The sequence below is a fragment of the Lutjanus erythropterus genome, chromosome 19, assembly GCF_056507025.1.
Source record: "Lutjanus erythropterus isolate fLutEry1 chromosome 19, fLutEry1.hap2, whole genome shotgun sequence".
In the NCBI taxonomy this organism is placed as follows: domain Eukaryota; kingdom Metazoa; phylum Chordata; class Actinopteri; order Lutjaniformes; family Lutjanidae; genus Lutjanus; species Lutjanus erythropterus.
The window spans coordinates 16,360,690-16,383,599 of record NC_139335.1 but is presented as its reverse complement, the minus strand read 5'-3'; the positions used below and the strand labels follow the sequence as shown (position 1 = coordinate 16,383,599).

At 39.6% G+C, this 22,910-nt stretch overlaps 1 protein-coding gene across 2 annotated transcripts in view; it reads left to right on the top strand.

Annotated features, from left to right (window-relative positions):
- Window positions 1-22,910, top strand: part of prkcab (protein kinase C, alpha, b) — a 132,064-nt gene that overhangs the window by 97,201 nt on the left and 11,953 nt on the right. The window contains exons 6-14 of one of the 2 annotated variants that reach the window (XM_084743487.1): window positions 9,956-10,112; window positions 10,235-10,369; window positions 11,549-11,642; window positions 16,151-16,180; window positions 20,516-20,656; window positions 20,774-20,947; window positions 21,715-21,806; window positions 22,043-22,105; window positions 22,222-22,360. In XM_084743487.1, coding sequence (XP_084599613.1) covers window positions 9,956-10,112; window positions 10,235-10,369; window positions 11,549-11,642; window positions 16,151-16,180; window positions 20,516-20,656; window positions 20,774-20,947; window positions 21,715-21,806; window positions 22,043-22,105; window positions 22,222-22,360 — 1,025 coding nt within the window. The remainder of the gene's footprint in view (window positions 1-9,955; window positions 10,113-10,234; window positions 10,370-11,548; window positions 11,643-16,150; window positions 16,181-20,515; window positions 20,657-20,773; window positions 20,948-21,714; window positions 21,807-22,042; window positions 22,106-22,221; window positions 22,361-22,910) is intronic. The other variant, XM_084743486.1, reaches the window with a different exon arrangement.

Below are 22,910 nucleotides of genomic sequence, written 5' to 3'. Positions count from 1 at the left end.
GCAGAAGTATTCGCAGTAGTCTTACATGATTTGTTTGCTCTGCTTGAATTGCTTTTCGGTATTATTATGTCGCCATCTTTTTATTTGCTCTACTGTACAGGACATCCAGCTCTCTCGTGTGTTTTACTGCTGAACAAGGTCTGTGATGTGACGACCACCGTGAGCGAGAGCGAGGAAATGAGGCACATCATCAACAGTGGTGATCTCTTTGACATGGCTACCTCTTTTCACATTAGGCTGAATGGACACGAGTGAACTGGCTCACATTCACAGAGAGAGTGGGAGAGACGACTGTTGCCAGGTTAAACTGATGTGCTTTCTCTTTATTTTATGCGTGCAAACACCAAAACACCCACCAGTGCCCCGGTGTTTATGAAAGTGTTGCTGCTGCTTAACGCTGTGTCGACTTCAAGTGAACGTGTACAACAGGCCGCTCTGCAGCACCTGCTACTGGCATATGTGGTGTCTGGTATTTAAAAAAACAATTCTGGACTTCTGTGTCTGTTTTCCCTTCATCATACGGCTGCTCTGGCTGTCATTATCAGAGCTGCAACAAGTATTTTTTTCTGGTTAATCACTGAGATGTTTAGCCAAAAAATGTCAAAATTGTATCACAGTTTACTATAGCCGAGGATGACATGCTCAAATTATTTGTGTGACGAACAACTAAATTTACACTGGGAAAAAAGAAAAGAAAAAACAGAGAAAAACTGCAAATGCTTGTAGTTGAGAAGCTGGGACCAGTTATTATTTGGCATTTTTGCTGGATAAACAACTTTAAAGATTAATTATTTTTGTTTTATGTCCACCTGACGAATGGAAGTCACAGTTTGCTCCCTTTTTGGTCTCCATCAATCCCTGAGAGAAACTCTTTAGCCGCTAAAAGCTCTACTATGTTCCCCAGCTGGTTGCCAACATTGTCCGTCTGGTGCCATGCAGGTATCATATGGGGCTGGGTATCATTCAGAAATTACAATACCCTTAAAGTGAAGCAGAAACCATTAAAGTACTTCATTTGATACCCATCATGTGAATGAAAGCATTCCTGAGGTAATTCTTCATTGTATACATTTAGGCGGGTAGTATAATCATTTTATGTTTGGTGGTATCTCTGCATTCTGAACACCACGTTCTGAAAAACACCATGTTCGACTTTTATCGAGGAATGCTTGGGTCTGTATCTGGGTACTGATGCCCAGCCCTTTATCATACAAAGCTTTTTCTGCTGAAAACAGCTGCCTGCTCTTTTAAACAATGCTAGTGAGAGCGGTGAAACTGAATCAATCCATCTTTATGACCAAGTCCAAATGCTGTATCTTCAGTTTAAGTCAATAAATTATTAATGACACCATTATAAAAGCATTTGACTGGGTAATAAAGCTTAATTACATTTTCATGGCAAGTCCAAAATATGCCACTTTACTTGATGGTCTTATGACATAATAATCTAATGTATGTAGTGTACCAAAAATACATTTTCTTTCCAAAAATCATGACGCGGTTACTGAACACTGTCATGTGGAACATCCTCTTCATGTAGGAACCACTTACCTTCTGCAGTAGAACCTACCAGAACTACTGTTTTTCTACTAGAAAGAAAACTTGAGTAACTGGGTCATGATTTGTGGAATGAGGTACTGGTTTTGAATTTTACTTAATGTGACTGATACTCTCAGAGTGAGATTAAAAGAATAGAAAGGCGGAGATAAATGAAAATGATGGACGAGTTGAGACAAAGCGTGGACTGTGAAGGACAGCATGCATGAGGAAGAAAGAGAAAGATCAATACAAGGAACAATGCAGGAGGGAGAGGAGGCAGAGGAAGTGTATGTTCTGCAGTGTTTAAGATGTTTTTTTTTTTTTCGACCTCTCTAATGGCAGCGGTCTGAACAGTGAAGCCTCAGCTTGTTCTCTGGCTCCCCTCTGGCTCCTACAGACAAGCAGCGGGCCTTTGTGGTTCACTGCACTGATGTGAACTTGATTAAATCTTTCCGGCAAAGAAAAACAGACACATCTCCTGGTCTCTCTCTCTGTCTCTCCATGAACCTCCTGTCCCTCATCTTTTCCCTCTTTATTTCCTGCCCATCCCTTCTTCCAATGTTCACATTTTCTGCTGTCTTCTCCTACCTGTTCCTTCGACACCTCAGCATGTGTCGCCCCCAGCTCTCGTCATCCGGTTTCACATCTGTACCTGCTGAGCTCCTGTTCATTCAGGTGTCATTTTTCTGCCTTCCTCTCCTTCTTCAGTAAGACGTCAGCCTCTGTCTTTTTTTTTTTCTACCATCCTCTCGTTTTCAACCAGCTGAAACTCACTTAAGTGACTTTTCCTTTTCCTTCTGTCTCGAACATCTCATTTCTTTCTTCTTCTCATACACTCTGGACAAGGGTTCCAAAATGGTTCCTTTTGAAGGAAGTGTTCATCAAGGGTTCTTTGTAAGACTAAGGGTTCCACTAAGAACCCTTTTTGGAAGAAGGGACTTTTTTAAGGATGGGTGTTAAAAGATCTTCACCCTCAAATATTCAAACATCCACAGTTCAAATGGTATTTTTAAATGCAGATGTATCTAGAACACCCTCACTGAACTCATCTTACTTGCGTTCTCAGCGCTTTCTGTTGATGACATCCTTGATTAGAGTGGTTCCACTCATAGCACCAAGGTTTCAAGTATCTTGAACAGAACGGGTTCAAACCAACTTATTTGGTGGAAAATGGCCCAGTGAGGGTTCTGGGTCGAATCATTGCACCATAGAGGGTTTCACTGTCAGACCTCTCATAGGAGGTTCTCGGTGGGACCACTCACAGATGGCTCTAGGTATGACCCTTTATGTTTGGTTCTATGTAGAACGCCCTGAACGGGGTCAACATGGAACCTTAATAAGGGGTGAGAGTGTACCTTGCTTGAAATGTTTAATTTTACTCCATCCTTTCTTGTCCTTTTTCCCCACTGATTCAGCTTCGTCATCCTTTCTTTCCTCTCTCCCCCATTGTCGTGTCTTAGAGCAAACGTGACATAAATAACCGGTGGACATGATTAGAAGTTTATTTTGGAGTTTTTAAGAAAAGGTGAACATGCAAATGTCCCACCATGACCTGCCTGCACACACACACACACACATACACACACACACACACACACACACACACACACACACACACACACACACACACACACACACACACACACACACACACACAGGGCATTTGAGGATCAGGCCAAAGTGAGCACACAGCGGTTTACTCAGGGTGAGATTTCCTACTGCTGACATCCTCGCCTCAGGTTTAAAGCACAGTTCAACAAGAATACATTTTTTTCCTCCAGTGACACAACTCAGCACCATCAGGCCTGTCGTACAAATAAATGCTTGGATATTAGGCTTTTTATTGTGAGAGCCTTTTAGTAAATATTAAGATCTCACTAACTGTATGTGTGCCTGTCTGTGATTTTTATCATATACATCAGTAACTGTTTATTTTAATCACATGTGGCATTTATAATGATTACATCATCCATCCAGCCATCCATCTTCCGCTTCCCATCTGGGGTTGGATCTCAGTGGCAGCAGGTTAAGCAGGGTATTTCCCCCTGAATATGAAATACATTGTTTATGTTTACTATACATACTGACGATTTGTCACCACTCCTCACCGTCTGATGCTGAACCACAGCGTACCATGTGGTGGCTGTATCTGATGCAGCCAGAAAGCCTTGTTTTAAAATGTGGTTAACGCCATGAAACAGTCACAGTTTGGTTAGGTTTAAGCACATAGCTGCTTGGTTAAGTTTAGATTAAGACCATGTTTGCAGATATAATATCTACATGCCATTCTATTCATCATGTGAGATCACTGACGCGACTCGCAAAACGAAAGTCAGGTGACTTGCATCTGATCTATGTTCACTTTCACCCGGCCTTTTTGCACATTATGCTGCTGCACATACATGAACCAAGATAGAAGGTGGCCATGGAGACGCACAGTCCATGTGCTTAAGACCTACCACCTTGAGGGTGCAAAAATATCAAACTGAGGGTGCGAAGTATTAACCTGAGGGTGCAAAATATCAAACTGAGGGTGCCATGCGTGCATAGAACCAGGCCTGTTAAATTATGGCGAAAACCAGGACAGTTTTGTAGTGGATGTTGAAAACTGGGACATTTTAGTGTTTTTAGTGTTGTAGAGATATTGTCAGGACTCGGGACACCCAGCTTCAAAGCAGGACCGCCCCGGAGAAACCTGGAGATCTGGTCGCTGTGTGCTAACATTTGTAGCTCAGTGTGCGTTTGAGCAGTTAAACACACTGTTCTTTTATTTTTGACTCTTGAAAGGCTTAAATAAAGTGTTACCCTTAAACCTCAGCTAAAGGAAAGGCTTTTGTTTTGATAAACTGCATACTGTGTATTGTTACTGTAAATTATCATGCTCCTGGCTGTGGACTTAGCAGATCTCATTATCCTTTCAATAATTCCCTCGAACCTTTTCTCACTGAATAAAACACTGCTGCTACTACTCAATGAATTTTGTTTTAGGGGAGACTTTAAAAAAAACTGACGCACTCAAGTCTCACTGAAGAGTATCATTTCCCTCTAAAACCCGGCACTTTGTTGGCTTTCCTAATTGCGCCTCCTTAAAACGACCACACACAGAAATAGAAATCGTAAGGTCATTTTGCCCCCCCCCCCCACTGTATGTGTGTGTGTGTGTGTGACGTATGCATTCAGATCCCTGGCAGTGCACTGCAGGGATCCATCCAGCCCCTGTTTGGCCATGCATCTTTCCCCCCAGATTATCAGGCATTCATTGGTTGCACATGGCATTGTTATGCAACACCACATTTGAATTTCAAAGCCTTTTCGGGAGATTACACTGTCGGCCCACTGCAGCCCCGCACGCACCCACCCCGGGATCCAAATGAGATGTCATTTTTAGCTGTGGCATATTTTTATTAAGCAGACATTCAGTTCAGATACAGAGGATAATGTTTGCACGGATGTGTGTTTCATCTTCTTTGTCTGTTTCACGGTGTGTTTACGCTCCCAAAGAAACTCAACAATATATCAGAGGAAACGGGAGATGATCATGTGCAGACTCCAGCTGAATCTATCTTCAGTTTTCCTGGTAGCACGCAACACTTCAGAGACATTATCAGAGGCAGGAGGGTTACTTTAAAAGTGTTCTCTGATACAGTTACTAATTACCTTTAAAAATGCTGTCAGTAATGTAATCCACAATATTAAAGTGAAAATGATTTCTTTCCATTACTTTTGGATTACCTCAATACCTTAATATAATGTTTTATGACCTTTGTTGTTAGTTTTATAAATTGTTTCTCCAGCTGTTCCTTCCTTTGTTATGCACATATGCACATTTACATTAATAGCAGTAATAAAGTACATTTAAATGTACTTTGTTAAGAAGGATAGCTGTTCACTCTTCACACTCAAACTTGAGATAAACTGCCATAAACTTAATATGGGGCTGAGATGTTTCTACCCACACAGCATCTCAGACACCAGCTTCATATTTTACTAGTGACAGGTTGGCTTGCTAACTGGATTTATGTGAAGCAAATGTTAGTGGTTGGTGTTACAGTAGGTGTAAATGGTTCTTTTAATGAGATGCATTTTCTTCTTTTACCTTGGTAAAAGCAAAACATTTCACCTCAGTGTGCTTTGGTGCAGGATGGTTGCAAGACAGTAGCAGAATGGATGCATGCTGATGGGTTTGCTTTCCTCTTTGATGCATAATGTAAACAGCATCCTCGTCTCAGTGAAAGTGGATTGTTCAAGTCTCTAACTGAGTTAACAGACAGACACATGATCTGCTTTTTCTGTCTTTATCATGTCTGTTTCACCCCAAACAAGTGATAAAGACAAACACACACACTCTAATTTTATTGGTAACTACCTCATAAGGACCGAGGGGAGGGGAGGATACAGAAGGCAAGCAGCTCTGTTGTATCTAAGCAACAACAGACAGCAGAGATGGTCCTTGATCACTGCTGCTGATGATGTTTCATTGTGTGTGTGTGCGCAAATTCATTTACTTTGTATGTAACTTTCAAACACACTTTGTGATCACTGCCCACATGCATTGTCATTTATTTTTCTGCATGTTTGTTTATCTGCATGTGTGCGCGTGTGTTTGCCTCATTAGTGTGTTTACAGGCTTGCCGAAGTTGCTTTAGCGTTGTTTGGCGCCAGCGTTGCCATGGAGGTGACTGATGCCTTTAACGCTGCCACAGCCAGCAGAGGGGAGGATTTAGATGAGAACGTGGGATGCTGAGATTTTCCTTCTGCTCCTCGTATTTTTTTTTTTTTTTTACGTGTGTGTGTATGTGAATTTGTGTAACAGTATCTGTGTGTGTGTGTGTGTGTGTGTGTGTGTGTGTGTGTGTGTGTGTGTGTGTGTGTGTGTGGGTCTGTGGCTGAGTGAGAGACAGAATGACAGAGACAAAAAGACAGGGAGGGGGATTACTGTAGCAGAGAATTTATATTGGATAAGGAGTGAACTCTGAGGTTGAAGCAACACATTCATGAACAAGGTAAAAGCTTCTGACACTGAGAGACCTGCACTGCTCTCTACTGCATGAAACTGGAAGAGCAGGAGAAAACTGACAAGAGATATCATGATATCACCAACTTGTTGTCCTTCTTTGTGATCCTGTGATTTTCTTTTTAATCAAGAATTAGTTTATTTGAACTAAATTTAAAGTATAATACCAAAATTTTCATTCATGTTTCTGTCACAAGTCTATTTTGCATCCCTGCTTTCTCTTCTTTTTGCTTCTTTCTGCACACAGTAATAAAAATGAAGATTTAGAGCTTGTTTTTTTCTCCCTTCAGAAGAAACAATTTATTTATTTATTTTGTACAGTATTTGTGCAGCTCTCTGCCAGGCAACCCCCCAAAAATATTCAGAACCCCCTTTGTAATCACTAACATTTTTCATTAGTAACTGTAACAGATTACTTTTACATTTAGGTTGTTGTTCTACATTCTTCAAGGCTGTGTATTGGCAAGAGTATGGCGATATGAAACGTATCATGATACAAGGGTTATGATTCAATATATTGTGATACTATAACTCTCATATTATAAAGAACACACCACCATATGCATAAAAAAATAAAACAAGTTAAAAGTTTACTTTTTATGCAATCAGAGCATATATTATGATATCACAAGAATCAATTCAGTATCACAAAACCTAATATCATAATACTCGAGTGGACTGATATTTTCTTACAGCCCTATCATTTATAATGTATTTACATATAACTAGTTACTCCCCAACACTGCTAGCAATGTAAATCAAGCAGTTGTTCATGATTTACATTCATGACCCTTTAAGAGGAGTCAGCAGTTGTTAGTTATATAAGTTATATAAAGGTTTTATATATGTTTTTAAGGTTTCTAAAACATTGTGAAATACTGCCATTTACTATATACTGCCACCATGAGAGATCCTTGAGCCTACAGCCATAACTGTGCATAAAAACCTTTGGGCTGACGTGTCAAGTCATATGCGAGATGAGCTGTGGACTAGCTGAAGCCCTGCTGGTCACAAACACGTACACGTACACATGACCCGTCACATTACACCGTGAGATTTTTCCAAAGCCCGTTGACACAAGAGCCCGACTGATGCTGGATTTTTGGGGCCGATACTGAAACCAGTACTAACATGTTGATGATGATCAATTTAATATGATAGAGGACAAATATTCACACTTGTCATTTAGCTCTAATACGATAAACTTAAACCTTTATTCGTCTTTGTTTCTCTGTCATCATCATTTCAGTCTGCTTGTGTGTTTTTCCTCTTAATCCCCTAAGAGCATGTTGCCATACAAACATTACTGTCACATCCAGCGATGAAAAACAGCTAAATGTCACATAAATCTAATCAAACACAGGACTAAATGAGCCGCGGTGGCTCTAAATGACATTACCTTTTCTAATGTTTTCCGTACGCTTTGTATTCAGCCCTGGAATATTTAGGCTTTGGAGTGAAAATACATTACCACTGTTTTAATGAGGAATCTCAGTGTCCTTGTGTGAAAGTTCACACTGACTCTCGGAAACACTCAGATTACAGCCTTTCCTCCTGCACTGTGTCTGATTGCATTTAAATATGCAGAGTGGGGAGGTTGGAGCCTGTAAACACCATTTTAGAGGATCAGTGTGATCCTGTTTCTGCTCTCCGTCTGTTGTAGTTTTGTCATCCGCGCGTGTTCGTGTCTTCACTGTCAGAATGATTTATTTTCTCTGTTATTTAGCCTGTTGTTCTTTCTTTATCTATTATTTATTGGCTAATTCATTCATGTATGTGACTGACCTATAGTTGACATTTATTGTGTGTTTGTTCACATGGTGTTGCTAAGTGGGGCAGTGCTGGAGTCGGCCCATTGGCCACTTACAGTAGATATTGTCGCCATGGTGAAGGTGGCATGCTCACGCCACCCCGTCCCCTTACTCCTGTTGCTATGTAACAGCACTCCTTTTTTTCCCACTTGTCAGTTATCACACAGGAAAACGTCACGCCTCCCTCACATTATCTGCTCACCTATTACCTAACCGTGTGTCTGTGTGACAGTAAGAGAGTACGCTGCAAGAAACCTGCTCCCTGCCTCCACTGACGAGACGGTCGCTTTATTATCACCTGCCTCATTTACTTGTTTTACAACAGAATGTGTGAGACAGACTTTTAGGCGAGTAGTATTTCTTGTTTTTGTTGATTTTACATTTGCGTGCGGCCTCACACCCACCAGTGTTATTCTCCAGTTGGTGGTGTTTCACACTGTCAACTTCAAGGGAATTTTCAGAGTATGTTTTGCTTCGCAGCACCTGTTTTCAGAGTGTGTGGTGTCTGATTTGATGAACCATTAGCTGAGCGCCTGAGGACGGAAACACTGACACTGACTCTGTGTCTTCCTCTACCTATCTATCTATCTATCTATCTATCTATCTATCTATCTATCTATCTATCTATCTATCTATCTATCTATCTATCTATCTATCTATCTATCTATCTATCTATAAATAAAACAAAAGAAAGCTAAAATAATAAATAAATAAATAAAATACATTAAAAATACAGTTACTTCCATACATACATACATACATACAAATCCTGTTTTTTGTAAATATACACTCATGTTTACCACTATTATGCATCACCTTTTCTTTGAATAACCTTCAGTAACTGTTTGGGAAGGACACTAATTTTTGACGTTTTCGAAGTGAAATTCTTTCTCAGTCTTGATTGATATTCGACTTCAGGTGCTCAGCAGTCTGTTGTCTCTGTTGTCGTATTTTGCAAATCATAATACACGATACACTGTCAGTGAGAGACAGGTCTGGACTGCAGACAGGACAGATGTGTCTCTGTGGTTTTGCATGTTTTGCATAGACATTTTAATTACTGCTGACGAAGGCTGGGCATCCTTTTTGATTCAACAGTAGTACTGAAATACAAAAAACAATATTTAAAGTATACCTTTTTCAATGCCCATACTTCAAAAAACTTCAAAACTATTATGAAGCCATTTATAGAATAAGTAAATAAGACTACAAATTTGGCCAGTACCTGTCAAATACTGGAAAAAAAAAAAAAAATAGGGCAATTTTGTACCCAGATTCACTGCTGCCCGTCTGAAGTACATTTTCAGTTTGATTTGTTTTTTTGCTAGCTTGATTTAAAAATCAACTTGAAATGAGTCAAACTTGTGTGAGATTGATCCACATTTATAGTAGAGAGAAACAATTTTTCTGAGGCAGAAGCTCAGATCATTAGCTGTCTGCCCCTCGGAGTAACTTGCAGTGACTCACACTGTCCGTTTTAACCCTTGAGTCAGAGTGGAGTCATGAATCTGGCTCAGGGCTCAAACACGCATACATACAGACACGCACGCGCACACACATTAACATTTTCTCTCCCTCTTCCTTCTCGTAGTGGGTGAAGCCAGGAACCTGATTCCCATGGATCCAAATGGTTTATCAGACCCTTATGTCAAACTCAAGCTCACCCCCGACCCAAAGAATGAGACCAAACAGAAGACCAGGACCATCCGTTCGTCTCTCAACCCATGCTGGAATGAATCCTTCACCTTGTGAGTGTTTGTGTGTATACTGTATGTTTATTTATTAAAAAAAAGTAACAATCCAAGAAAACCAAGTAAGAACCTCTGTCATCACATATTGCCGCTTTTCCCCCCTTTGTGTACACATTCAGTAAGCTGAAAGCGTCAGATAAGGACCGTCGTCTGTCCATTGAGGTGTGGGATTGGGACCGAACCACCCGGAATGACTTCATGGGCTCCATGTCGTTTGGAGTGTCCGAGCTGATCAAAGCTCCCAACTGTGGATGGTCAGTCATCTTTCCCTTCTGTTTATGGCAACAATGAAGTGTTTCAGAGTCTTTACCTGTATATTTTCACAGTTGTTTCCAGAAACTAAACCTAACAGTCAGAGATCAGTGAGATCACTTCTTATCACTCTATAAATGCAGCTCAGTGATGGTGTCTCCTCACATTTATGCAAAGGTCCTGAAAGCTACAGTTGGTAACTTCTACAAAAATAACTTTTGCTGATACAGTGACAGTAGTCAACTACCTGTTTTGAACCCTGATTGGTTGTTTTCGTTCAGGCGCAGCGGATTCTTGCAAATGCCATCAGAAGCGTCAGGAGGAGCCAGAGGAAGCTGATTTTTTAAAATGATCTGTCTCATGTACTGTCAGGATAAAGTATTTTTTATTGAAGTTACAAAATGTAGCTTTAAATGTTTGAAGGTCAAATTATTTTACTGCAACACAGCTGCCAACTGATTCTTTAGATTTACCAAAGAAGTTTTTTAAACAAACTTTTTACAGCACTTAAATAATGGTTTTCAAGAGCAAAGTTTAATTTTGCATATAGAGAAAGAGTCTGCTTGCTTACATTTGTCATAGCAGTCCACCAAGATGTTAACATGATACTGCGCTGGCCACTGAAAGAGCAGCACATTGTGCGTACAACAGACGTAAACACTGCCGCTCCATTCAACTCCATTCACTCTGACAAACAGCACCTGCTGGCGTCATTTCCTCACCTCTCTGTCTTTGTCTGCCTGCTCAGTCTCACACTGATAAACACACGCTCAAAGAGATGTTACAGTCACTCTTCCATGTTAACATACCTGCCGCCCCCTAGCCTAAACCGAGCCTGATTGAGTGCCGCTGCGAGCACAGTTTTCGAAGCTCCAGGAAAAACCTGCACGTTTGCTGGCACTGGCAGCTCGGAAACAGTGCGTCTACGTGTGTTTGTCTGCGTTTCGCGCTGTATGGTCCAGGTCATTAGACATGAGGATGAGAGGATGAGTAAATTAGAGAGAAAGCAGAGTCACTGTTGACAGAGAGCAGACCTGCAAACACTTAAAGACTGAAGCAGTGCAGAAATGCAAAGTTTTACTGCAGTGTGAGTGGACAGAGGTACAGATGCATGAATGAAAGGCTAAAAGGAAAGTCACTTAAAAATTATATTCACTTTCCATCTTTTTTTTCTCTCCCAGGTTCAAGTTGCTGAACCAGGAAGAGGGAGAGTATTACAACGTTCCCATCCCCGAGGTGGACGACGTCAACCTGGAGCTCCGACAGAAGTTTGAGGTGAGGACAGGGAGGGAGGTTGAGAAGTTTATAACATTCGATAAAAGCGTAAGTGGGTTTTCTCCATCACGCTCCTTTCTCCTGTCACCATGGTAACCTCGTGCCTGTTTCCACTTGTGCTTTTCACCCCGCGTGTCAGAGAGGCAGATCACATTCTCCTGGAATTAAAAGTGAATATTCTTGGTTTTAAAGGAAAATCCCATATATACACATACAGTACAAACTCATAGTTGACAAAGGGAATCAAGCGACGCAGATAATAATTCATAATCATCACCTCTGTCAAGGGAAACGGCCATGAACAACATCCAGTGGTTCCAAAGCAATAAAGGGCAGACTACTTTTCAAAAAACCCGACCTGAAACTTACAACCTCAAGTTACACTCAACAAAAACATGAGGTCAAAATTTTGGTCTCACAACTTGAAATAAAAGATTTTAGTCATTTTGTGAACACAAAAGGCTTTTTCTCTCAAACTGATGAAGATGATTGCACAGGTGTGCCTCGGGCTGGTCACAGTAAAAGGTCATTCTGAAATGTGCAGTTTTGCCTTGAAAAAAAACAAACATTTATTTGGCACTGAACTGTGGATCTCACATGACTGGGACTGTGGTACACATCAATCCAGAGCATCACAAACATGCTCAGTGGGTGACATGTGTGTGCAGGCCATGCAAGAACTGGGATGTTTTCAGCTTCAGCCTCATTTATAAAGCGTACTCATGATCACACTTGATATTAAGTACGTGTTACCCAGGTAACCATGTATAATTGTTTTTTATAAAACCTTACTTTGTTGTGGAAATTATCTAATCTGTAAGCAAAGTCTAGATTTGACTGAATCCATTTTCCTGCTGGTTATGTTGGGATATTGCAGCTGGGGATGCATATGTGTTAAAACCTGTGGAAAATTTTGTATTAGCTTTATGAAAAATGTGACAGGAATTATCAGTTAAAGGGGTACAGAATTTATAGTGGCACACTGCCACGCTACATGTTTGCTTTTGTTTTCACGCCACTATTTAATCCAATGAATAATAAGTGTTGCTTGGCTTCAATTTATCTTTAACCATTGCCACGATCTAATTTTGACTGTTGCCAATTTTAAGTTAATTTTAACCTGACACGCCAGATCATCATGTCATCCTTAGAAACTGTTTGGAAAAGGGCAGGCACTTTCAAAAAACACTTTGCAGGTGATTGGATGAACCATCTGTCTGTCACATGTAACACGGAGTAACTTCAACCAATCAGATCAAACTCTCTTTTCATTGAGAAAAGCCTTCAGTGCCTTTCTTTGCTCTTCTTTAAAGGAAGAAATACTCTCCACTTCTGATATAACTGATGGTATGTACGCTAACCTCTTGAGGACCCACCACTGTTTGTGCGAGATGGGTCTCTTCCATGCACGCTTCTTATAACCTGTATAGTAAGGTTTTTAATGCTCAGTATCTTTTATGAATTTATTGGAAATGATCTTAAGACTGAGTTCAAGAAAAATCTAAGAACGTTTTTATAAATGAGGCCCCAGGAACTGTAAACAGATCCATGCAACATGAGGCAGTTGTGGGAAACGGATGACACGACAGTGGGCATCAATCAGAATCTCATCACGGTATTGCTGTGCGCTCAAATCGCCACCAATAAAATACATCTTTAAAATACCATAACCCCACCTCCACACTGTTTACAGCGCTGGCACTAGCAAACCAAACATTTAATTCACTGGCAGACAGTCCTGCCATCATCATTCCAATTGCATTCTCCCTCAAAACTTGTGAAATCTGTGGCGTCGTGCTGTGTGATGAAACTGCACATTTAAGAGTGGCCTTTTATTGTGACCAGTTCGAGGAAAACCTGTGCAATAATCAGCATCTTTATATGCCACACCTGTCAGGTGGATGGATTATCTTGGCAAAGGTGAAGTCCTCACTGACACGGATTTATAGCAAATTTATGCTCAAACTTGAGGGAAATAAACCTGTTGTGTGCAAAGAAAAAGTCTTAGATCTTAGTCTTAGTCTTACTTTAAAAAAGGGGAGTGAAAACAAAAGTGTTATTTTTGTTGAGTGTATTGAGAGATCTGATTAAGTTAAATCTGCAAGCCAACATGGCCTTAAAAACTGTACTCTTCTGCACCACTGGGGTTGTTTACATGACTTAGTAAACACATTAGAGAGAAAAAGATACAAAAAGAAATCATGTAGACAGTGTAAATAAAGCAGAGAAAGGGTTTATGTTGTTGTTGAAAGAACAGCTTTAATGATTCAGCTGTTTCCTTGCTCTCATTGGACTGTGATGTAAAGCTGTTTATTGTGTTGTTTCTAATTTGTGTAACTGCTACAGCAACAGTGCGAGTTATAAGCGGTCAAGACTTAAACAACACAACACAATTTTGTCATCTAATTCTCCCCATGTTTTCATTAAACCAGGGAAACACTGGAAAACTTTGTCGACTGTTTTATGCAAAGATGTTTCCTGCTGTTTAATATGTCATCTTTTGATTCATTTTACCTATTTTGTGTTATTTTTCCTTAAAATTATTCTGGGTCTATCAGTCATGCTTCCTGGACCACTTTAGTCTGTTTGCATGTTTTATCATTTACAGTATACCTTACGTTATATATTATCAACTGCTCCCTTTTTCTTTCCTGATAGATTGCACAGTGAACATCATGATTGCTTTTATTAATATGAAATAATGTGAAATAATAATGTACAAACCCTAATTCCAAAAAAGTTGTTACCCTGTATAAAATGTCAATAAAAAAAGTGCAATAATTCTGAAGAAATCTCTTCACATAAGGGGCAAGGCTGAAAACAAACATCTAATGTCTATGAGTTTCGACTGTCAGGCAGCATTTCATTTAAAACCATAATAATTGTGTAAAAGATACTACTGTACCTGGGCTCAGGGACACTTTGTAAAACTGTTATCAGTAAACACAGTCAGCTGCACGTACAAATGCAAATTATGACTCTACCATGCAAAATGGAAGTCATATATAAACAACATCCATAAACACTGCCTGAGCCCAGTTGAGATGGTCTTTTGTAAAGTCCACATTTTAAAAATCTAAATGTCCTCCGGGCTAAATAGGAGACGGACCATCCAGATTGTTGCTGGGCTCAGAGTTCAAAAAGTCAGCGTCTGTCATGGTTTGGAGATGTGTTAGTGCCCATGGCATGGTTAACTGTCACAACTGTGGAGGCCCCAGTGACGCTGAAAGGTACAAACAGGTTTTAGAGCAGCATATGCTGTCCTCTGGACAGTGTCTTTTTTCTCCCTGTTTATCTCAGCAAGACCTTGCCCAGACACATTATGCGTGTGTTACAACAGCAGGACTTTGTAGTAAAAGAGTGTTGTTAAAAGAAAAGGTGATGTATCACAGTCCTGACATAACTTTTTTGGAACATTATGAAGACATCACAGTCAGAATAAGTGTATATATTTACAAAAATCAAGAAAGTTAATCAGTTTGAGCATTAATTGTCTTGTTTCTGTATTCAGTTGAATATAGGTTGAAAGGTATTGGCAAATAATTGCATTGTTTTTATTTATATTTTACACAACATCCCAATTTTTTGGAATTTGGGTTTGTAACATTGACCTAAACAAAAGTGAATATGATGTTTATTGTGAAAGATTTTCCTTCAAGCAAGTTTTGAGACTGTTTTGAGGACATGAATGAAGATGCCTGAATGAAAAACACTTTTAAAAAAATCCTAAAACACTATTGTTTGCTTTGAAAATGTTTGGCAGTATTGTACAGATGATTTGTAGTGAAGCAGAGCCAAATCCTGTAAAAACACTGATATGCAACTAACTGTCGCTCTCTAGTGGCCTGTCTGTTTATTGCAAGTTTCAATCAGTGGGATTTCCATCACAGTGACACTTTAAAACATCTTAAAATAAAACTCATAATGTCCTCACCTCTGCAATATTAACATGCAGGTAGAAGGCAGCTGCTATATTAAACATGGCAGTGTGAACAAGTGCACAAACTGGGATTTAACTGGATTTAACTGAGAAGCAGAAGATGGGAGAGAGTGAGGGTGGTTTTATTAAACTCCAGCTCCGTGTGTGGATACAGCACAGGGTTTTAATACTGAGTGTAAATGTCACCTCCTTACAGCAGTTCTCAAGACACTCAGGCTCGTTGTTTTTAATTTTTCCATTTCTCTCCACACTGTACAACGCTGACCTTGACTTTCCTCCGAGGCTAGCGTCTTCACACAACTGTGCAGTTGCCGTGGAAACTGGGGAGGCGAACTGCAGAGTTGCAGCCAGATGTGACAGAAGAGGATTCATACTGTTCTCTAGTCAAGCCTTTGGTTGTTTTTTAATGTTTGCTGACAGATTAAACAGATCTAGAAATAATGATTCGTCAGTCCACGTGTGTGCTCGTGTGTGTAGTCACTTTCTTTTCCCCAGCAAAGACTCACATGCACACACCAGCTAATGAACCTTTGACCGCACTAATAAGTGAGTTTCTTCTTTCTTCTAGGCCTGCCAGTTAAATATCCACTATCTCAAGGTAGCTCTTCTGCCTGCTCCGTCTCTATTTCTCTCGCTGCCAGCTTGCATCACACTCACTTTACTGACTGTGTTAGGATTGTTTGTGGATCTCTGCTGGGCTTCCACAAATTAATCTGATTTACTAACAAAGGCTCTCAACAGCATATAGTTGAACCAGCCCAATTTGCTTGCCGTTATACAAACCCTAAATTAACATGCTTTTATTTCTCATCTGCTAACTTCCTCCTTCTTTCTGTCTCACACAAGGGACTACATATCATTTTAATATAAAGGAACAATTCAGTCATAAATTCTGAGGATTTTGCAGCACCTGCGGTAAAAGGTCAGATCAGCAAAGTCTGACATTTGCTGCATTTGCATTTGGCTTTACAGCGCAGCTGGTGTTCTCCAGCATAAACAAGAGCATCATCCTCTTTGAAACTGAAGCCTCAAAAGCATTAACAGCCAAGATTTCTGCCATTAATCTGCATATAAAATGAGGGTTGCGCTTTATTTTCTACAGTACACTAATAAGATGTAACAACAGTATACAAACAGAGCGGCCCTAATTAAACACAACGCACCCAGCTGTAACAAGCTGCACTTTGTATCAAATTATACGAAAACTGAAAATGCAATGTTAATTTTGGACAACAGAACTGTACAGTAAACTAAAGTGAAATCACAAATCTGTTATTTCTGCATTTAAAAAATATGTGAACCAGGTCGACCAAAAGGCCACAATTATAGAGGTAAAGAAATATTTTGTCTGCACAGACTTATTTTTAACACTGTAGGCAGATAATGTGATTTGATCAAAGAAGTAAGCATCGGTCTAGAAGTAGCAGATATGTGGTTTCACTTTATTTTACAGTACAGTTCTGGTGTAATGTGTCCCTAGTTACCCTTTGATAAAGTCTATTAAGGGTCTTATAAAGTGTCTAATAAAGAACATATTATTATTTACAACTTATTTGTGTATTGTGAAATAAAATGCAACCAAAATGAGAATAAAAGTGTTGTTATATGTACTCCCTGTCTAACACACCAACACCAGACAGCGTTGTTGTTAGTAAATATGTTCCTTACCACTATCAGTGCACTGTCATTAGCCAAGAGAGCATCATACCTGCTCCTCATTGGCTGACAGTGTGGTCCACAGTCCACCTGTCCTCTACTAGTCTACCTTTGGTGTGGACTATAGAAGGCTGTTAGGACATGAAGCATGGATGGACACTCACTTAATGCACAGTATGAATGGGTGCACACTTAGGCATTGGTGTGCATGCCAAATCTCTCCACATGGTGGCAGTGTTTTCTCTATTATATGACTGGCTGTAGTGTATGTGTTTGAATATAACTTTGTGTGACCACTTTGACATAAATATTCAACTTTTGTTTGTTGAAACAGGGATATGTATTTTTTTTGTGAACTGTTGTCGTCTCATTTTTATACAAGTTGTCCATGTTGTACTGTATTTTGAAAATTAAACCTCTCGATGCCTCTGCTGCTCTGGTCAGAGTGATGTGCAGGATCACCACATTATTCAGATGTTTACAAGATATTAAATGATTAAAAAAAAACAACAGCAGTGATGTGATGACATTCAATGTCTAAATGTTTATGTTTTCATTCATAGTGTTGACAGGCACAAAAATATAGATGTTTTTGCCATGTGAGCCCTAAAAATGTGAGCATGAGGTATTAGCAGTAAAACCAAAAAATTTAAAGGTTTCAGCAGGTGTAAAGAGGTATCCAGCATTTCACAAGAAAAAAACAAAAATTAGCAGAGGTGCCCAAATTCTTTCCTATGAGGGGCAAAAATTAATATTGATGTCATTTAAATTATATTACATTAATTGTATTAATTTTATATACAATTTACATTCTACAACTAAAATAAAATTTCAAAATAATTGAAACACAAACTCTAAACTGCTTAAAAGTCATTTTAATGATTTACAGATATTATTATAAACATGCATATTAAAAAATGCATATAAATTTAAAAGGAAAGACACATTCTGACAGAAAGTGCATGCAGCTTTAGGTGCTTTGAATTAAGCTGAACAGTTGTATCGTCCACCTTTCTAATCAAGGGTGGAGATTTGATTTTGTCTTACACTGAGCAATGTTTAAATTACCCATCATCACAAAATGCCCCCATATAATGGACCTCGTATTACATGCAATACCTTCTATAATCATTTATCACTTGCAATATCAGTAGGAGAGGATGTTTTAGGGCCTAAAACATACCCTGCTTTATCGTCTAATTTACTAAATGAACATCATGCTGTATCCAAGCGGAGTTAAAACTAAAGACTGAGAACATAAACTTATTAGAATATTGTTTTCTGAGGTAATAAAGTATGGTCATTTTTTAATAGACTTTCATTCAATCCGACTTTTTTGCAACCAGTTGAGTCGCCCCCTTCTGGCCAAAATATGCAAGTTGAAGCTCTTACACATTGGCTTCACTTTTCAGGCCGTTCCAACAGCATCCTTAGAAAGAAAGATGGCACTTATTGATGTATTTGGCACTTTGTTATGGAACATCTAATATGTCTGATCTGAGTTCTGCTAATTTATAATCCTCTGGGACTTGATTACACCTGGGCTGCCGGGTGAAAAATGAACTGCAATGAATTACTGTACTTGACAGCATAGAGAGCCACAGGTGCCAGGGGTCAAGATGAGAACCACTCTCTGCCAGAGTATCTTCTCTGTGACAACAACTGACACACCTAGTTAATGTTTGCATTATTCTGCTCTTAATTAACCCAAACAGGTGTGCATGTAGAGCCACTTAACCTGAGTCAAATATGTGGCAGTTATCACGTTGAGTGTATTACCGCATTGAGAAACGGTTGGCCTGGCAACAGCCTCTCGGTGCCCCACCGGTCGCCTGTTTTCTCTGCTCTATCTGACAGAAACAGACAACCACTGGAGCCATGATGGGAGCTGGCAGGCTCCTAATTGCCCTTTTTGTTCAAACGCGCTTGGCAGGCCAGTCATTATGACGACAGGGAACCTTGCGACGCTGGCACCCCCCACCCCTCCACCCCGCTGACTGCCCACCTCACAATTTCCCAAAATGCACCATTTGAGATCCTGCTGAATGACTATGAGGGTCTCTGGCATGTCAGTGGAAAAATAGATCCCTGTGCTTTCTCTACATAGAAAGAGAAAGAATAGAGAAGTTTGATTTGATTCTGACGTCAAATATGCAGCTGACAAGAGTATGATAACATAATAACTAAACAGTTAAGGACTTTATCATATATTATAATGTAATGGCCAAGCATGCAGAATAGAGATAAGATAACTTTTGTTAATATTGTGCTTTCCTTTGTGCTACAATCGACATTATTCCTAATTAATCATCTAATAAATACACTTCACTTCATGAATCCATTTAGAGAGATATATTTATTACATTTTAAAGTGTGGTTTATCAATTTTTACTGATAGAAATCTGCCAGAAAAGCTGCAGAATGACACACAATCCCACTGTAATTAGTAGCTGGCGAACTCACTTCCAGCGTCGTCACGTTGGTTTGCTACAACCTGTGATTAAGTCCTGCTTCTGTGACAGCTCACTATGTCTTCTCTTAAAGTCACACAAGAGGGGGAGGCTTCCTGCATATTACTTATCTTGAAAATAATACAGTCAGGTTGTTAAAAACACAAAACAGAGCTGTGCAAACAGCTTCATACTCATGTTTGATTTATTATTATTATTATTATTATTATTATTATTATTATTATTATTATTATTATTATTATTATTTGCTATATTTGTGTTATTATTAAACTACAAACCCCAATCCCGAAAAATGTGTGACGTTGTGTAAAACAAAAATAAAAACAGAATGTAATGACTTCAAATATTTTCTGATCTATATTCAATTGATTACAGTACAGAGAAGATGTTTAATGTTCATACTGATGAACTTTACTGTTTTTTGTAAATATACGCTCATTCTGAATTTGATGCCTGCAGCATGTTCCTAAAAAGTTTGGACAGGAGCATGTTTACCACTGTGATACATCACCTTTTCTTTTAACAACACTCATTAGGTGTCAGTGGTGAACATTGCCTCATCTTTGCTCGTGAATGTCACCTTCACAACTTTCTTTTGTTGCCCCCATCACGACTTTTTGGAACGTGTTGCAGGCATCAAATTCAGAATGAGTTTTTATCTACATGAAGCAAAGTGTAAAAGTTTGTGTTTTACACAGCGTCCTAACTTTTTTTGGAATTGGGGTTTGTATGTACATGAGATCTCATGCAAGAAACACACAACCAAATTAAAATCTTTAACATGCTTTTTTACTTTAATGCCACAGAAAGCCAAGCTGGGCCAAGGTAAGAAAGTGATCACACCGTCAGACCACCGGCGGTTCAGCCTGCCTTCAGGTAACATGGACCGGGTCCGACTGAGCGACTTCAACTTCCTGGCCCTGCTGGGGAAGGGCAGCTTCGGCAAGGTGAGAGCCATTATTATTAATCATTTTAGCGCCTTAAATAAGGCAGCCAAAGAATGCATTTGTTTTCGTATTTGTTTCGTTGCGACCTTTGACCTGTGTTGTCTTTGTCAACTGCAGGTAATGCTGGCAGAGATGAAGTCAACGGAGGAGCTGTATGCTATCAAGATCCTGAAGAAAGACGTGGTGATCCAGGATGATGATGTTGAATGTACGATGGTGGAGAAGAGGGTCCTGGCCCAGAGAGACAAACCGCCTTTCCTCACGCAGCTGCACTCCTGCTTCCAGACTGTGGTGTGTAAATACTTTGATCAATTAATTAATTAATACATTTTTTTAAAATTCCGTCCCAATCTCAACAAACATATGCATCTCATGTTTATTATGTTGACAAATTTGACCAAACTGACAAGGACTTAAGACATTTCCTGTATATTTTTATGTTATTTTGGTTACTTTTGTAAGTACACTCTTTCTTTCTGAAGTTTCATAGTTTTAGTAAACTATAATAACCTTGGCATGAGTGTGTGTGTGTGTGTGTGTGTGTGTGTGTGTGTGTGTGTGTGTGTGTGTGTGTGTGTGTGTGTTTTCTTGTGTGTTTGCCTTTCCACCACCACATCTCTATTTGCCTTACATTTATTCACACTCTTTTGCCAGCTCTCTGCAGAGAAAATTGATACTGAGCGGAGACCACCCATGAATACGAAGTCTCCAGTATGACGTCAACTCTGTGTGTAGACAGGGTGACTCAAGAAGTCTTTAATATTAAACTACATTTACTGATCAAAGCTCCCTGACGTATAATGCAGGTATATGAGCTGGCCGCAGCCATTATGCCAAAAGAATAGGCCACATCAGGCATTTTAATGTCTCTTTTGAGATATAAGTCTATAACCATGGGAATATGGCTGTAGATGATTAGATAAGATGCATTATATCCGCATGCTTTTTATGTAATGCACCGCTTGTTTTGTGGTGTGCACATGATGTCCTTTTCTTTGTGTTGAATCTATTTAGAGCTGCTCTTTGGGCAATAACATCCTTTTCTTTTTTTTTTCTAGGATCGGCTGTACTTTGTGATGGAGTACATCAATGGCGGAGACCTAATGTATCATATCCAACGTATGGGCAAATTCAAGGAGCCACAGGCAGTGTAAGGACACATCCACAGCATGTTTCAACAAGGACAAAGATATTCACCAGGGCCTGTTTTACAGAAACCTCCTAACTTATGAAGTAGTCATTATTATCACACAGGATCTTATGTTATTACGCAATTTAGGCTTAGATAGAGTGTTCAATTAAAATTTATATTGAGGGATTCATATGCACCCCTTTCTTGTATTTATCAAAACCACTTCCCTGATGTATTTATTTGCTTTTTTGCAGGTTTTATGCTGCAGAGATTGCTGTCGGTTTATTTTTCTTACACCGAAAGGGAATCATCTACAGGTGGGTGAGTCAGAGAGGAGACAGTTTAGATAGATAGATGGATGGATAGATGTGTTCATAAATTTAAACAGAAAAATGCATTTAGACTAAATGCTCACAGCCTCCCTCTGCTGCAGGGACCTGAAGCTTGACAACGTGATGCTGGACTCCGAGGGCCACATCAAGATTGCCGACTTCGGCATGTGTAAGGAGAACATGTACGAAGGCATGAGCACACGCACCTTCTGTGGCACCCCGGACTACATCGCACCAGAGGTGAGAATGAGATGTCCGGATTACAGAGAGGATAACACAACAACAACTGAGGGATCGATCTGTTCAGTATCTTTCCACTTTCTTTCCCACTATAATTTCAGTTGTAGTGCACCTGAACATGCTCGGTGCATTGAGATCACCGAGTAGTGGCTTTCACAGGGTATTCAGCCATGTTACTAATCATGGGGAGCAAAAGATGCTCACTTGAAATGAAACTGTAGGAAAGAACTCAACAGCGGTCCTTCACTTCCCATTATTCAAAAACAAGCCCTGAGCAAATATGTTACTGATTTCTTGTATTTATTGAACAAAATCCAATCTGAAAGAGCAATGAATGACTCCAGACTGCAACAATAATGACACAGACTCTCCAGTCAGTGTATGTTTATTGTGCAGTGTTACAACACCACTCAGTCCAGCATGTACCTGTGAAGACGAGGCAGCAAGCAAGCAATCTCTTGTCTGTCACATTGCCTCACAGACTTGTCAGAATTGATGTTTGCTGTGTGCTATGTTATCAAGGGACAATGCATGTTTACTACAGTTCTTC